Source organism: Zootoca vivipara, chromosome 9 (genome assembly GCF_965207765.1).
Source record: "Zootoca vivipara chromosome 9, rZooViv2.hap1.1, whole genome shotgun sequence".
Taxonomy (NCBI): domain Eukaryota; kingdom Metazoa; phylum Chordata; class Lepidosauria; order Squamata; family Lacertidae; genus Zootoca; species Zootoca vivipara.
The window spans coordinates 37,375,123-37,392,775 of record NC_142592.1 but is presented as its reverse complement, the minus strand read 5'-3'; the positions used below and the strand labels follow the sequence as shown (position 1 = coordinate 37,392,775).

Below are 17,653 nucleotides of genomic sequence, written 5' to 3'. Positions count from 1 at the left end.
AGATTCAGACAACACACTAAAGCGCAGTGTAGCAGAAGAATGACTGCGGAAGAAGCCCCCACATTTGCTTGTTCTTGCTAAGCCATGGTTTGGCTTGGCGTTACATGTGAACAAGATCTTGCTTTATCGAAATCTACTGGGGAGTTCAATAGCTACACTGGTCTACACTGAAGTTGAAGTAACAAATTAGAAATGTATTAAACAAACAAACAATGATCCCCAGTTGGGGTGCAACAGGATCCATTTTGGATTTCTTGCATAAATTCTAGTTCTTTCCTGATTTGGAGGTGAAACAGCTCAACTTAATTTGAGCCAGTCCAATTCGAACCTAGTTAATATTAAAGAAAAATGTTCTCCAATGTCCTTTTCTAATCTCTTTAATGTGATAGGCCATATCCAGACATAACTGAAATCCAATTACTGTAAATCTTATTTAGAGCACATAAAACAGCTGAATTACCTTTGCCAGTCAGATGATTTGTGCAAACCATGTTGTTTAGTGGGATATTTAGGTTTAGGTTTTTTTTCCTTGGGAATCTTGGCTTTTGGTTTTTTCCTGGATGTTGGTGAACCTGACTTCTGAATGAAAATAGTAAGAGCTATCATTTCAGTGCATTATAGGCATGAAGCTATAATATCTTTATCTAATGTCTGCTAGAATTTGTATCTAAAGTATGCTAGAAGTAAGCCACAAAATATAGCAGAGTAAGCTGTCTTACGTCTCAGTCTGAAGAAAAGACAGAATATTAATAATAATAATAATAATAATAACAACAATAAACAACGACACACCATAATAGCGTTTGAAAGGTGAGTGGTGTCCTGTATTTCCAAAATGGAACTGGATATACAGCAGCACCCTTTCACGAAAGCAAACAAACCTCGTCTTCTCTTGGTAGCCAGCCAAAATTTGTTCTCCAGTGGGAGAAGACAGGTTCTTTTGACATTACAGTAAGCTCAATACCCAGTACAATTGGGGAAAAGGGAGAGGGCAGTCCCTGTATACCTCCACAGCTGTATTTGTGGTTTGTTTCAGTTTATTTCAGTACTATTATGTTGTTGCCATACCTGGAAAGAAGCTAACTTTCTGATGTTCCATGCAAGTTTAAATAGGGCTTTCAACATATTAAGATTCTGAATGTATAAAAAAGCCTTGTTCTAAGTAAGTAAAACCTTTATTGGCATCAAACCTTGCCAAAAAGCCTTGTTATAACGTGATTATTATTTAAGACAAATTCAATACAATTAGATTATTTGGAAGGCTCATTTTAAAAGTACAGGTTTAAGAGATATATACGGTAGATTGTTTTCACTAACATATCATCAATGCTGAAAAACCTTTGGCAAGTTAGAGCTTTGGTTTACATATTTTATTAAGAAACAAAAAAATGGATGGACGTTATATTGCCAGTTATGTTCTGTTATGCAAAAAAGAAACATTCATTTCCCACACAGTTTATTAACTTACTTTCCCAAGTAACTACCTATAAATTAAGTCAATTATGACATGAAAGCGATTATGCCTATTCTCTTATACCCTTCAGCTATTAAGGAGAATCCTTGGTGTTTCTACTACAGTGCTATAGTTTACACTAATTTAATATCAGCTCCTGATCAGCAATATCAACATTTTAAAGAACATAACAATATTTTAGAATCATATGTTTGTTTCAGGGCATGTCCAAAATATATGAACACTATATTTACATATATAAACATCTATGTTTTCCTTCTAAAGGTAAAGGGATCCCTGACCATTAGGTCCAGTCGTGTCCGACTCTAGGTTTGCGGTGCTCATCTCGCTCTATAGGCTGAGGGAGCCAGCGTTTGTCCACAGACAGCTTCCAGGTCATGTGGCCAGCATGACTAAGCTGCTTCTGGTGAACCAGAGCAGCGCACGGAAACGCCGTTTACCTTCCCGCTGGAGCGGTACCTATTTATCTACTTGCACTTTGACATGCTTTCAAACTGCTAGGTTGGCAGGAGTTGGGACCGAGCAACAGGAGCTCACCCCGTCGCAGGGATTTGAACCGCCGACCTTCTGATCGGCAAGCCCTAGGCTCTGTGGTTTAACCCACAGCGCCACTCACGTTTCCTTCTAGACATAAGCTATTATTAATGCATTTTAATCACATCAACTAAGTCTAAGTGAGTTAATATTATACAACTTACATGACCTTTTTTTTCCTTTTTTCCTTTTTTAGTAACTCGCTTGACACCTAGAAAGAATCTGTTCCGTCTGTAAACAAGGAAATAAAAGTTAATGTGAGGAGACACCACCAGCAGTATGCACATGCTCTGTCTTCTGCTGGAGAAGAGGGAGGGAGGCTCAACACATGACTGACGTTCAAGGTAAAAGGCCACAGGACACTGTAGCATACCAGACTTGTGAGCCAACCTTGAAGAGGGAAATGAGGACAAGGTAAGTGGAATGGCGTTAACTCCAAAAACAGAGGACAGAATTGTGATGAGCTTCTGTAACTAGAAAGAACAGACAAGCTATAACAATTAGCAAGTGTGGGTGTCCTATGATGAAAAGCGTCCTGAGCTTTTTCCTGGAGTTATGAAGGACTAGCCAGAATCCTTGAGTGAATGGTGGAGGGTTTGGGAGCTCTGAAGGTATGTTGATCCCAGACAAAACTCTTATATTGAAGGAAAAGCAGTGAGTAATTTCACAATTATGATATGCAAGAGTGTTTCAGTGGAGCTCTTCAACCTGGGAAGGTAGCCCGTCTAGAAGGGAAACTCTGACCCTAAATTTCTGCAGCCTTACGTGATATCTCTGGAAGAACAAAGGGCTAAGGAGTAAACCCTACCCAAATCTGGAGAGGAGTCCCCAAGACAGTTGGATGGTCCCTTGTACACCTTCTTCTGGCAATTCCTGCAGCCAAGTTAGTGCCAAACTTTTTTGCTCTGCTTTCCTTTGGATCAAATCATCAGGGTCAAGAGTGGGGTCTTGTCATCTGGGCAGCGCAGGACCTCCATCCACACTGCCCAGGCTTACACTCTGCAGAGATCACGTCAGTTCTGCTAATGCTGCAGTCTGACTCCACCCCTGGAGGCGCACTCCATTACTTCTTGACGTACAGATACCAATAACAAAGCCCACATGACCTGCCGGATATTTCCAGTGAAATGTTCAGAGATGAAATAATTTCAGTTATTTGCTCTTAAATTTGCACACCTACTTTTTAAGGTAGTCTAGTACATCGTCACTCCATTCAATTACTCGTGAAAATCTCTCTTCGGTTATTGCTTTGTACACAAGCTTAACAAAATATTCAAGGAAGCGAGGACTCTTCTTGAATTTCATCACTGTGTATTTATAAAATAATCATAGTTAATATCTTCCATTGAGCATTGGTTCAGCTTTTTATTAGAGGATTCCACAAACATACTCATTAGAAAGTTATACAACAAATAGCTTCCGGTTTGCCTGCAGAGGGAAATGGTGGCTCGGAGCGGATCATCTGCTCAAAAGAGGATCATTACCGGGCTATTTGGGCGACAGGGGTGTGTGCCAGCGTTAGACACCCCCTTAAAAAGCCCCACATACAAGTGGGGTCTCAAGGGGACCAGCCAAGCGATGGGAAACTCACTGCGCTCGCAGAGCCTCGCTGCTGCATCGGCAACGAGTGGGGGGGGGAGAGGAGTAGCTTGAGTTCACTCATGGCTCTATCGCAGCTCAAAAAAGCCGAAACCACGAATCGCCACCTGAAGCAGCAGACATTCTAAAATAAGGTACTTATTGTCAAACTTTTTGACTTTAAAATTAAGGAATTTGGGCTTAAATTCAATTTGGCAAAGATGGAATCTAAAAAGGAAGTCAACTTCCTACAAAAGAATACAATACAGATTGGAAAATTAAATCAGAAGTGTCTGCAAATTGAAAAAGGACTAATTTTATCAGAGAGTTTAGAGAAGAAAGACGAACACTTATCAGTCCTGGACAGTGCAATTGATCCTAAAGATGAAGAGGAAGGGGCATGGAACATTGCTCTCCCAGTGAGGGGGGGGGGGGACAAGACCCATGCTTGACTCAAAAGGTCTTTAAAGAAGAAGCAGTATGAAATAATGCCCTCCCAGTGAGAGAGGGAGAGCAGGTTCCATACTGGGGTCAGAACCTAAGGGGAATAAAAATTGTGAAAGGATTGAAAAGTGGAAATTTAGGTGGATGGTATCGTGTAATAGTTAGAGAATTGGGGAGACAGCAGGGGATGAAGAAGGAAGTGTGGCTGTTAGGCAGTGACAGAGTGGGAGTGGAGTGAGGAGTAATATTGGATGTTTTTTCTGACTGATTAAGATGGTCCAAAACCAGATTGACTTATGGAACTGGCTGAACCGTCTGGGAGACTCCGAGTCCGGGGGGGGGGGGCAAATTAGATATAAGTGTTTAAAAGTTATTAGGGTAGAAGAAGCAATGCTTGAATTTATGGATATTTTTGGGAATTCATTTTAGGCTAAGGGGTGAAATAGAAGGCATAGCTGCCAAGTACCCCATTTTTCCCAGGAACCCCCCGTATTTTCTTACCATTTCCCGCTGGTCTCTCCCGAATGGATTTATATCCCGTAAATCCCCCGGAAAGCAGCTCTTGCCCGCGGCCATATTTCTGGTGCCGCTCTGCCCATGTATGGGCACCGGAAATCGAGCGGCGCTGGCATCAGAAGTCGCTTCTACGCATGTCCGGAAGTGCATAGAAGCGACTTCTGGCGCCACTCTGCCCATTTCCAAAATGGCCGCAGCGCCAGAAGTCGCATCTACGCATGTCCGGAAGTCCGGATGACTTTGTTGATATTTTTCAAGATACAGTCATACCTTGGTTTAAGTACACCTCAGTTTGAGTACTTTCAGTTTAAGTACTCGGCGAACCCGTCTGGAACAGATTAATCCACTTTCCATTACTTTCAATGGGAAAGTTTGATTCAGGTTAAGTATGCTTCAGGTTAAGTACAGACTTCCGGAACCAATGTGCACTCATACCTCGGGTTAAGTACGCTTCAGGCTGAGTACTCCGTGGACCCATCTGGAACGGATTAATCCACCTTCCATTACTTTCAATGGGAAAGTTCACTTCAGGTTAAGTACGGACTTCCGGAACTAATTGCACTCATACCTCGGGTTAAGTACGCTTCAGGTTGAGTACTCCGCGAACCCATCTGGAACAGATTAATCCACTTTCCATTACTTTCAATGGGAAAGTTTCATTCAGGTTAAGTATGCTTCAGGTTAAGTACAGACTTCCGGAACCAATTGTGTTTGTAAACCAAGGTACCACTGTACCAGTTAAAAAACAAAACAGTATGCTTTTAAAATGGTTACCTTCCTTATAACCAGTCTTCGTTTGCCAATTTGAAACAACAGGATACAGGAGCAAAACATCTTCCTCTCCTGTCAGTTCCGCTCCTAGTTGGAAACAATCCAACAATGGCATAAAAAAATACAGAAAGCTTATATACACTGAGCACAATCTAGCCAATGTTAAGCACTTTCAGAACCACTGTTTTCAATGGTAGAAACCCCACTGAAATAAAACAAACTTAACATACTAGATTTGGAACTAAATTATGCAGGTTGTTATTATTTATTAAATTTCTACCATATTACCGCCCTTTATCTGAGGATCACAGGGTGTTTTACAATATAAAAACACAAAAATACATAACATAGTAACTAAAGAAAAACAATACCCCCCCCCACACACACACATACATACACACACACACACACAGTTTAAAAGGTCATACTCTTTAATTAGCCAACAGCCTGGGTAGGTAATACTCAGACATCTCTTACATTGCCCTGTAGCAGTAGTACCCAGCCTAGGTGACCTAGATGCTTCTGTACTACATCAGCCTAAGCTATCAAGGTCAGTGCTGATGGGAGATCCAACACCTTTTCAAGGGCACCACAATGGGTACTAGGGATCTAGGGAGTGTGCCACATCCACAAATTTTCACATTTTCACTCACCATGTCCAGGATGCAATCAGCCTCTGGGAAGCATGATGAGTACTACAAAGATTGAAATCCCAGCAGCTGTGTGACATTCCCCACAGCAGAAAGTTTGGGGAAGAACACTGGGGATTGTCCGGCAGCTGTGAGTCTCCCAGAGTGCTTCAGCCATAAAGTAAGTGCAAATAACTTTCTGCTCCAGGGAAAAGGAAACAAAATTTCCTTGGCTGTTGCTTGACAGAGCTGCAACTACTACCTTGGATCCTGAACGCCCTGGAACTTGGCATAGCTGCCAAGTTATCCCTTTTTTACAGGGATTTTCCCTTATGCTGAATAGGCTTCCTCGCGAGAAAAGCGAAAACTTGGCAGCTATGGGAACTTGGACGTTTTGGCTTCCGAATGCCGCAAACCCGGAAGTGATTGTTCCGGTTTATGAATGTTCTTTTGGAACCCGAATGTCCGATGGGGCTTCCAAAGCTTCTGATTGGCTGCAGGAGCTTCTTGAAGGGTACAGAGTGATACTGCACTGAGAGCTGCAAACTACTGCTCTCTGGGAATTTTCCAGCATAGTGACCTCAAGGGGTGAAGTGCTGTCTGCATCCACTGCTTCCTCTTAAACATCCTAAGTTACTACCAAGATCAACAGCAGGGTCTTCCTCTTTCTAGTTCTGGGCTGACACTATCCCAATAAAACTGGGACATGACACCTACCTGTACAGATCACTAATGCTGCAATCCTATGCACCTTTAACTGTATGACCAACTCCAGAATAAATAGAGATAGCTTCTGGCTGTTATGACCTTTCAAAACTAAAGCCCTCAGCTGAAAATATACTATTCCTAAATAGGGGTTGTGAAGGATCCAGAAGCCTTTCTCCAAATTACCACAACCTTGTGGGTCAGCTAGAATGGAGCAGATGCCATGTTCTCTAGTCTCAATCCTACCTCCGGATCAGAAGAAAATTCAGAGGGATAGGATACATCCCTCAGGGAACCATCACCCCCCATTCCAGGATCTTTGAGGCCAGAGGATAAGGCTTCACCTGACTCCCGAGACTCATAGGCCACCTCCACCATGCATTTCTCACTGCCCCTATGCAACAGGAGTCAGCAAATGTAAATCTGGCAGTAGCCCTTTTAGAAACACAAACAGCTCCTCAGAGGGGCTTAATTAACAGCAGAGCCTGCCAATCCAGCTCTCAGAAAACTTCAACAAGCTAGAGAGGGGCAGCTCTTACTAGATGAGTTCTTACCAGCAGCCGCCACAGCACATAGCTGTCAACCCTCCCATTTTTTGCGGGAAACCCCCTTATTTAAGTCCGTTTCCCGCTGTTACCCCGGATTCTAAAATATCCTATAAATGTCCCAGATTTTAAAGGAAGCAGCTCCTCTCCCTCCCTGCTGGCAGGGGAGGCTCCACTTGTGAACGAGCAGCGAACGAGCAGCCAGCCGCCACCCGGTAAAAGTCTCGTTCGGCGGCTGGCTGCTCACTCACTTGCCGAGTGCTGCCGGAAATCGCCTCTGCGCATGCCTGGGCATGCACAGAACTGATTTTTGGTGCCGCTCTGCCCATGTCTGGGCACTGGAAATAGCTTCTGTGCATGTCCGGGCATGTGCAGAAGCGATTTCCAGTGCCCAGACATGCGGACACGCAACTTTGAGTTTTGAGAGGCTTTTCAAATGTTATGACAACCGTAGTATGTTTTTGAAGAAATCAGTTATGATAATGCAGCTGAAAATGTATTCTGATAAAAACAGAATAAAGGATTATAAATAATAATTATGTCTGCTGAGTGGCATATAAAGGTCATACCAACAGTGGATTAATACAGAAATTAGATTAATATTGATTTTACATTATCTCTCTTTCATATTCAAAATAGGAAACAAAAACCCACAGTCAATATTTAAGACATGTAATACAATAAGCTTAGTAGAGATTGCATAAGATTAAAAAATGATATGCATTTAAAAATCTACCTGGTTTTGTCAGTTTGAGCATGTTGTTTTCCAGAGCTTCTAAGTTCTCATTTACTTTTTCAGCTATAGCTATTTGGGCCTTCATCCTTCTGGAAGGAGTCTATAACAATAAGTTAATAAATTATTATTTTCCCTTTATATTGCACTCAACTAAGCTGAAGCACCATGACAACTGTAAATACAGGATTAATTGTAAAATAAACAAATAGCTAATATTTCTATCTCTTTTTTTGAAAAGAGATGACATTTCATTTGCATCCGATTTCCAAACACAAGCCTGTGGTTCATCCATACAAGAGAGGATGGTTTAGCGGAACATTACTGCGCTACTGACCTCCTGACAATGGTGTTGCTCCTGTTTATCCAGACAGTGGAGGGCAGCAGCCAGGCTGAGCTGCACTGAAGCACCATCCTGGTACCATCATGTAAAAACACAAACGCCCCAAAAGGTTGCCAAATTCTAATTTAAGCTATAGCTAGTCTTCAAACCACTGAGTTTTGTTAATTTGGACCTAAAGAGTTTGTGTCCAATCAAGCTGAACAACCTCCACCAATGGTAAGCCTTTGATAAAACTTTCTGATTTTGCTGTTTGCCTCAACTGCAGAAATGTGACAGTCAAACACATGGCATGTCATAATACATAGCTGCTGGGCTGTGTTCATATTGGTAGGTTTCAACCCACCAATTAATCTCTTAAAACAAACAAAAACCAGTTAATCCCTTCCCAACGAAACCATTGATTGGATAAAGGGTAAAGGGTAAAGGGACCCCTGACGATTAGGTCCAGTCGTGATCGACTCTGGGGTTGCAGCGCTCATCTCGTATTATTGGCCGAGGGAGCCGGCGTACAGCTTCCAGGTCATGTGGCCAGCATGACAAAGCCGCTTCTGGCAAACCAGAGCAGCACATGGAAACACCGTTTACCTTCCCGCTGTAGCGGTCCCTATTTATCTACTTGCATTTTGACGTGCTTTCGAACTGCTAGGTTGGCAGGAGCTGGGACCAAGCAACGGGAGCTCACCCCGTCGCAGGGATTCGAACCGCCGACCTTCTGATCAGCAAGCCCTAGGCTCAGTGGTTTAATGAAAAGTAAGGGCAGTTACCTCTTCTTCTATTATTTCATCCCCTGTTTCTGCAGTTGCAGCCGACTGAGCTGTTCCCTGTGAACAATCCAGCATCCTTTTCCCATAGTTAACAACAACTATTGCTAATTCATATTCTTTCCATGAGCGCAGAACCTATTGAATATACATATATATTCATTTCCATGTGATAGCCACAAGTTAAACAACAGAATACTGTAAAAACAGAATACTATGGCATCTTAAAAACTAACGCTTGGGTCCAAAGAAGCTTGTGGGTGTGTGCAAAGTGCTTCTGTATGCACATTACATGGGGAGGAGGGCAGGGGAGGTGTCATTAGGGAACTACCATTTCATAGGGAGCAGGGTTCAAGGGGTATATAGGTCAGGAACAATACAAGCAAGCTCACACTCCTCTGAATCCAAGCTCATGAAATATATTACAGCACAATTTTTGGTAGGTTACAGCCTATTGTATCATCAGCATCTGGTGTGTGTGTGTGTATACTTCTTTGTGTGCCTCATCCATATGAGGTCTGGAAGGTGGCAACATGAGAACGGGTCTTCTCTGTAGTGGCTCCCTGTTTGTTGAATGCTCTCCCCAGGGAGGTTTGTCTGGCGCCTTCATTATATATATTTTAGGTAGCAGGCAAAAAGGTTCCTCTTCAACCAGGCCTTTGGTTGATTAATATTGATTAATATTCTAATAATATTAATATTAACCTATCCATTCTTAAGGAAATCAGCCCTGAGTGCTCCCTGGAAGGACAGATCGTGAAGCTGAGGCTCCAATACTTTGGCCACCTCATGAGAAGAGAAGAATCCTTGGAAAAGACCCTGATGTTGGGAAAGATTGAGGGCACTAGGAGAAGGGGACGACAGAGGACAAGATGGTTGGACAGTGTTCTCAAAGCTACAAACATGAGTTTGACCAAACTACGGGAGGCAGTGCAAGACAGGAGTGCCTGGCGTGCTATGGTCCATGGGGTCACGAAGAGTCGGACACGACTAAACGACTAAACAACAACAACAACAATATTCTACAGCCTTTTAAATGTGTCTGTGGGAAGGGGGATTATTGTTTTGCTGTTTTGTTTTACTTATTTCCATGTTTTTATCCTGTATTTTATTATGTTAAAGTGGTATATAAATCTAAATAAATATACATACATTTTTTTTAGATGAAGAGAAAGTGGAGACAAAATGGCGGGAGGGAAGCCAGGGGGAAGACGGGAGTCTGAGAGGACAAAATATGGGGTGAAAAAAAGAGACTTCTGACCACACAAAACTGAGGGAGACAAAAAGATCTTGAACTAGAAATGAATAAGATAGAGGAAATAGTTAGGGGAAATGTTTAAATGCCTGAGAAGATGGAGCTGTAATCGTGAATGAGCCTTTCAACTAAGGTAGAAAAGCAAATTGCGTGTTGGGAATTCTACTTCTCTAAATGTTGCTTTTCCTACCTTCGACCACATGGTGGCACCAAACCCTCACTGATGCCTTCCAAAAATTGAACCACAATTTTTGTGTGTGCAAGAAACCCCAAAATTGTTTACAGTAAATTCAGTCCATTATATTGATTAAGGGCCTTGTTGGCAACTTGTTGATCAAGGACAGTGAAGGATTCTGCTTCTATTAAAAATGCCTTGTTCATTCAAGCACAATTAATCCTTCTCTAGTGCATTCCTATTAAGTTTAAGGAGATACCCAAATCTTGCAGAAGCATCTGAGAATCTAGAGAGAGTTGCCAAGCACTGACATTGGCCTGGTTCACAAATAACACCAGCAAACGTTTGTGTTAGCCATGGTTTCGTTAATAAACCAAATAATAAATTCTAGAAGCAATAAATACCTTTACTGTGAAATAACAAGAGCAAGCTATCATGTGCTGGAGGCTTTCATAGCATGCTGTTGGTCTTTTTTGCAAAGTAGACAATGGCATCTCTTGAAGAACAGTAAGATACTTAATGATAATCTGAAAATACAGGGATGGCCATTTAACAACACAGTAGTAGAATACTGCATGACTAATGAGTAAAAATGAAGCCCCCAGGGATGCCGAGTTGGCCCTGTGCCAGTTTTGATGCCTCTTTACAATGTTCCCAACAAAGGTGTGCATCATCATGAATTCCCAGCCCTGTGTGTGGTGCGCTGCAAAGGCTGCAGCATGCTTTCTCTGTTGCCGCCATTGCTTTTACACTAACACCACTCACCGGCCTCCACTGTGCTCCCACACACTTTGGCAGAGGATGAGTGGTGGCACTTTCAAAGGAAAGCTAAGTTCAGCTCCCATCCACAGTGATCACTTGCCATGTTAAGTCACCCAAGATGTAATGCCCTGACCCAAAGATCTGTGGAATCAATGCATTTCATACAATTATGGGAAAGGACATTGCATTTTGGGTAAGTTAAAATAGTGGCTGGCCACCACAGATGGGAACTGATCTTAGCTTCCATCCAAAAGCCACGCTGCCACCCACTGCCTAAAAGCATCTCTAGTGGCTGCTAAGGAGGGCAGTGAATGACAGCATGGTCCTCCCAGGCCAGTGATAGCTCCTCTAGGCCCCTGAGCCAGTGCCTTATCTGGTTGAGGACTCACACTGGCCCTGGTTCCTCCACCTTAACTTAATTTTCATCTCTTGTTCAATTTTGAGACAAAAATCCCTGTTAGGAGTGAACTTTGCTCATCATTCTTGATTCTTAACCATCTTGGCTCCTAATAATTGTTAACATTAACCAAACAGCTTCCCAAGAATTATGATGTCTATTAATTGCTATTTACCATTAAAATGTTATTATTATTTTTCTTGTATCCTGTCCTTACTCTTCAGAGAGATCCCAGAGCAGCTAACAATCACAATGAAACCAAAGCGGCAGTAAAGCCAGTTTTTAAAGCATGGATAACATCGCTATCAGTGGCAAAAAGGGTAATAAATACCATCAGTTTTAAATATGTTCTGAAGGCCTGCGGGAACAAACAGGTTTTTAATCAATGCCTGAACAAAACTAATGTGGGTATGTTAAGATGAACACTATGCAGCCTAATATTTATAAAGTCCTTTTACCTGAATGACTGGTTTTGAAGGAATCTTGTGATAGATCAGGGGAGCTAAAAGACCATAACAATGAACAATCGACTGTAGTGCATAATTTACATCATTTAACCAGTTGCTGAGTTCAAGTGCCACTAGCATTCGCCCACATTCAGCTATTCTAGCAACCTGGGAGAAAAAATATTTTCATTTATACATTTACGTCACAGACCACAGGCAAAATAAAAAGACTTTTTTTTTCAAATATCAGAAGTACAGCAAATGGTACAGAATCTCTAATTTTCAGATATTTCTGATAAGCCTAACTATAAATGTAGTATTCTTCATAAAATCCAGAAAAGGGTAATTTTTGTCATATGGTAATTGTTCAGAGACAATTTTTATCATATCTGCAAACGAAAGCAAAGTTAGTAGTGCACCCAAACTGCAATATGGAAAATTTTAATAACACGTCTACCATCTATTTGGTGGAAATACAGTGCTACTAGTTTAGCTTCTGACCCTGCTGCTATTATTTTAAAGCAATGGTAGATAATATGACTCTAGAAACCACAATATTGCTTTTGTTGTTAGTACACTGGTCTCTAACTGTAAGGTGTTGTGAGAAGAAGTAGACAGTTCAGTAGCTTTCTTATGTGTAATTCACCAAGAAGCCTCACATTTCACACCCTTCCCTCCATTCCCTACTGCTCTGCCTCATATAATGGCCATGAGCTAGCAGGCAGGGCAAACCATTACCAAAATATCAATTTATTACAGGTCAAATAACAAGAACAGACTTAAGAAATGATTTGGTAGAACATCACAAATCGGGAGCAGAGCTGGAACACAAGGAATGCCAGGCCTAGAATACAAGGGATGGACAGAGGGGCGGAGGCAAGTAATTGACTGAGACGTGTAAAGAAGCAGCTTTTGCTGCAACAAAAGTCCTATTATTTTAAAAAGCAACTATTAATGTGAAACCTGACACGTGTGAAAATTCAGCTCAACCCTAAATTTGCATAGGGAAGTGAGTGTTAAAACATGAAACATAAAAAGAACAAAGTCAGTCTCAAGGATGCAGCATTAATGTAGACATACTTGTCTACTGTATCTTAGGTCGTTGAAACAAACAGAATCACAGAAGAGATTTCCTTCAACCACTGTGATGTCACTGATGATAAAAATGCTCCTGATGAACAAGTATAGAAGGTTTGGAGACGCCCGAGATAGAGCTTCAGGAATTAATCTACAAAATACAAAGCACATAAAATATGTGAATTAATATGGCATAGCAATGAAGATAAATAATAGATAAACTAGCTGTGATACTTTACACTAAAAGGCTCCACTAGTTCTGGTAAACCATTTGTTGGCACCCAAGTATTCTCCAGCCCTGCTCCCTCCCACAGCCTATCACCACCTTGGGTGGGTGTATCTGGTCCCAGCTCCCACTGGGTGCTAGGTACGGTAGCTAGCTGGGTCAAGGCAGGTAAAAGGGGAGCCATAGGCTGACTCCAGCAGGGGAACCATGGGGGGAACATGGGATCAAGAGTATGAACTCCTGGGATGTGTTTGGGGTAGGCAGCCTCAAGCAAGTGAAGGAGGCAGCAGCAGGGTGTATCAAACACATCCTCTACATCCTATCACCTTCTAGCAGCAAAAATTAGGAAGATGGATAAACAGCTTATAGACAGCTTCTCTATTTTAAAATATATATAGGCCCATTAATAATCTGAAAACAAGTTTTGCTGATTACCTGTACTGAGGTACATCCAGAGTGGTGCTTACAGAAACAACTGTGGCATCAGGAATAAGAGGTTCGGAGACAAAAGACTCCCAGAGCGGTAGAAATGCCTTCTTAGATAATGCATAGTTTTCAACCTGGAAAGCAGACTAAGGGGAAATAATAAAATGAGCAAAGCCTATGAGCAGTAACACACACTTTCCCCCCTATCTTCTCCTCTCATTTTTGTTTTAGTTTACTTCTTTGTTGTTAAAGTTGTATTTTTTTGTATTGATATAAACTAAAAACCAAAGCTCAATAAAATATTCATATAATAGAAAAAAAATAATATACCTCTTCTATGAATATTTGAAGTAACATTAATGAGTACTAAAGCTGTTAAAATTTATTAGTAAAAACTATCATTAATTTTCGGGCTACACGTAAATGAAAGCAACATTCTTCAGAACAGAAGGTGGACTTCCAAAGTAGCATAAAAAAGCAACAGGGAGAGCACACACCATTTTGCATGTCTTACTGATCCCTTAGTGAGTACATAGCTATATGGATGCTGCTGAAAGGAAGGACTGGGCTTGTGACAAAGTAATTGAGACCACAAATCCCAGAGAGTTGTGAGTCAAAGAACTCGAGTTGGGGTTGTAGTCTGTAGAAATCAGGGATGGGATCAGGGTGGATTGTGCAATTGAATGTAGAAAATGAAAAGAAGGAGGATCAGAATAAGATGTGTTACAAGGGATGTAGAAGCTTGGCAGGTGGGTCTTTTAAGACCTGAGGTTTTGATGAATACATCATTTCATGAACAGAAGTACTGGTATATGGTCTAAAACAGGGGTTGGCAACATGTGGCCCATGGGCCAGATGCGGCCCACAAAGACCATTTTACCAGCCCATGAGCCGCCCCCAAACCGAGCCGCCCACTTGACAAGTCCCCGCACGCTGCACTAAACTGGCACAGTGCGGCGCAGGGACTCGCTGAGCAGTGCCAGAAATCACACCTGCACACGCTCAGATACCGGAAATTGCCCAGATGCCAAAAATCACTTCTGCGCAGGTGCGATTTTCAGCATCTGGGCACGCACAGAAACGATTTCCGCCGTCATGCTACACCGGCCCGGCCCACGGACGATCTCCGCGGGAGTGATTTGGCCCATGGCCGGTAAGCCTTGCTGACCCCTGGTCTAAAACCTCAAACATATGGCTGAGGATTCTTTATGAGTTCTGTGTATGCAACTGGAACATTCAGCAGTTTTTCCCTGCAGCAGGTTTCATCCAGTTTGCTCACACGACTCACCCCCCCCCTACCAAAAAACAAAAAATAAAGGCAAGCAAAAGGTTTGCATGAAATCTTAGAGTAAATGCACACTCAGTCTGAAAATGATTTAATAACTTTATCTGAGCAAAATGCACATAATATGCATAGTGGTTTCTGCATAAGGTTTGGTCCACACACGGAAATTCATTTAAACATCCTTTTTCTTCCTCCACAATGAAAAAATCTCTGCTGAGAAAATGTAATATAATAATTTTAAGGGGGTGGCGGTCCTGGAGCTGGTCAGTTGCCAGATCCTTACCTTCCCCACCCACGTGGGCCAAGTTTGATGAGTGTGCAAGGCTGGCTGGCTGCCTGCCTGTCAGTCACAAAGGTGATGCATTTTTGCAGACAAACGGAACTTTGCAAGACCTGATGACCAGCTGATCACTGAGAGTTGCAAACTGGTTCATGGTCAGCATGGAAACAAAGCCTCTTCTTTACTTGCCCCACAGCTGATGTCATGTATGGTGCCCAGTGTAAAGTATGCACACATGACTTGGCCAAAAGTTTCAAGGGTAAAATTAGCAAGCCTGGCAGGCCAAATTAGATGCATGGGGTGGACATTCCCCACAACTGCTTTAAGAAAATAATAGTGCCCTCCAATACAGGTACAGCCTGGAACTCCAAAGGAATCCAAGGATGACTCCAAAGGAATCCAAGAACTATGAAGCAAAATTTTATTTTCACACATACACATATATACAAGTGGGCATAGAATCTCAAACCTCGATGTTTCATTATCTGTGGAATTTGGACAACTGCATGCCAGTAAAGAACTATTGATATTCCAGTTAGAAGTGTAAAACCAGATTTCCCCAAACTTCTTCCCCCACATCCTGGCACTTCCCTTCTTCACCTATTTGTAGCAGCTTCAGAACAACTTTTCTCTTGGAGGTCAGACAGACCTCTCCCAAAATCTCTGGAGCCTTCCTTCATCTGCTACTTGCTCCTCTTCTCCAAATAAAGCCCTTTGTGTCCTTAGAAGAAAGGAAAGGGCCAGGGCAGCAATTGCACAAGGGCAGAATTGCATACTTCTAGCATTTCTGAATGTTCAGAGAACCACACTGAGCGTTTATGAGCAATCAATATTAAAGTTCATAGTCTGCAATTCATTTTGGAAATGAGGACAAAACCCATCTTTAGTTTGGGCAGTCTATTTCTTGTTTACTCGTCATCTTGCCTTATCTCAGCTAAGTACTACAAATCTAATGTGTGATTTTGGCCAGTGACTGGCAGAGAATGTCGTGTTCACAGGGGCGTTGTCAATAAACGTCCCCCAATTTCCTTTTTTTTTTGTACAAAAGAGCACTTATTCAAGAACAACTTGTGTGGACAAGAAAAGCAAACTTCAACAGACCCCAATATAAGCTTTAAGAAACTTAACTTTCATATGTCCACAGCTATCACCATTATTGAGTAGGAAATTATTGAGAACACAGGAGAATGGGGACATTGTGTCTGCAGGATTTCTTAGTTTTCTTTTAATGCCCCAAGGGAAGGATTTTGTTTTGTGTGCTATTACGTACGTATCAATAGTTACTGTTTTTATTCCCAAAATAGCAAGGAGAGAAGAGATGATAGCAATATTCTAAAGGAAAAGGATGGTTAAAAAAGACCACAACCAAATATGGATTGGTTCATTAATACTATATTCTACCTGAATCAGGTATGCTCGGACAGCAGCAGCAGGAAGAGGAGGGTATGCAAGAATTGGCTTAGTTGTTTCTCCAATGCTATCACTGATAAGATTTCCATCTGAGTCATATGCTGCAACTGCAAATATATAACTCTGGTTGGGCTCTAAGTCTTCTACTCCCAAGATGCAAGTTTCATCAAATGGTACCTTAAAATAAAGCATAACTTTATTAGGGTTTTAAAAAAGAAATAGCACTATGGTAATGGACAACAGTATAAACAATGAAAGCAGCAACTTTGGTACCATAAAGTTTGGCGCCGTTATGGGGGGTGGGCTTTAAAAGCTTGTCATAAATCCCCTAAAAAGATGTGGGTGATATACACATTGTAACCAAAGAACTTTGCTATTACCAAGACTAAAAATGCCACTAAAACCTGGATGATTTCTAAGTGACAGCTCCCCTTGATTTGCTTTTCTACGGGATATTGCCAACTTCCAACTGGCAAGATGATGGGGAGGAGGAAAAGGATCACGGTGATGGGTGTAGACACTGAGGCAAGCAAGGGATGGGGAAGGAAGTACTCATGGGGTGAGGGAGGGTGGCGAGGGGAGGGTGTTCAATGCACATTAACCAGAGCAGCAGGACCCATCACCAGAGCCAGAGAGGCCCCTGACTCCATGAACACAGTGGGCTCTGAGGCGTAGGGAGGGGCGGGAAGGGCACTCTAGGAGGCTGAGGCAGGAAAGGGCAGACGGCCAAGCTCCCTAACTGGCCAAGTGGGGCTCACTAGCTCCGGAAGTGTGTGATTCCTCAGCTGGAGAAGGCAGAATATATGAGGGCCACGTGCCTCATCAAGGCCAGATGCTGCAATCAGCATGCAGGAAAAGGGAAGCAGAACGGAGGTGAAGTG

General features: G+C 42.2%; 1 protein-coding gene across 3 annotated transcripts in view; it reads right to left on the bottom strand.

Moving 5' to 3' along the window:
- Positions 1-17,653, bottom strand: part of CFAP54 (cilia and flagella associated protein 54) — a 103,712-nt gene that overhangs the window by 50,480 nt on the left and 35,579 nt on the right. For all 3 annotated transcript variants that reach the window (XR_015945835.1, XM_035127119.3, XM_060279711.2), the window contains 11 exons: positions 16,764-16,949; positions 13,807-13,943; positions 13,149-13,296; positions 12,081-12,236; positions 10,868-10,990; positions 9,037-9,171; positions 7,933-8,032; positions 5,321-5,404; positions 3,189-3,315; positions 2,173-2,239; positions 461-579 (listed from right to left, as the gene is read on the bottom strand). Coding sequence is in view for 2 of the 3 variants with exons in the window: in XM_035127119.3 (XP_034983010.3) it covers positions 461-579; positions 2,173-2,239; positions 3,189-3,315; positions 5,321-5,404; positions 7,933-8,032; positions 9,037-9,171; positions 10,868-10,990; positions 12,081-12,236; positions 13,149-13,296; positions 13,807-13,943; positions 16,764-16,949 (1,382 nt within the window). In the remaining variant the exon portion in view is untranslated. The remainder of the gene's footprint in view (positions 1-460; positions 580-2,172; positions 2,240-3,188; positions 3,316-5,320; positions 5,405-7,932; positions 8,033-9,036; positions 9,172-10,867; positions 10,991-12,080; positions 12,237-13,148; positions 13,297-13,806; positions 13,944-16,763; positions 16,950-17,653) is intronic.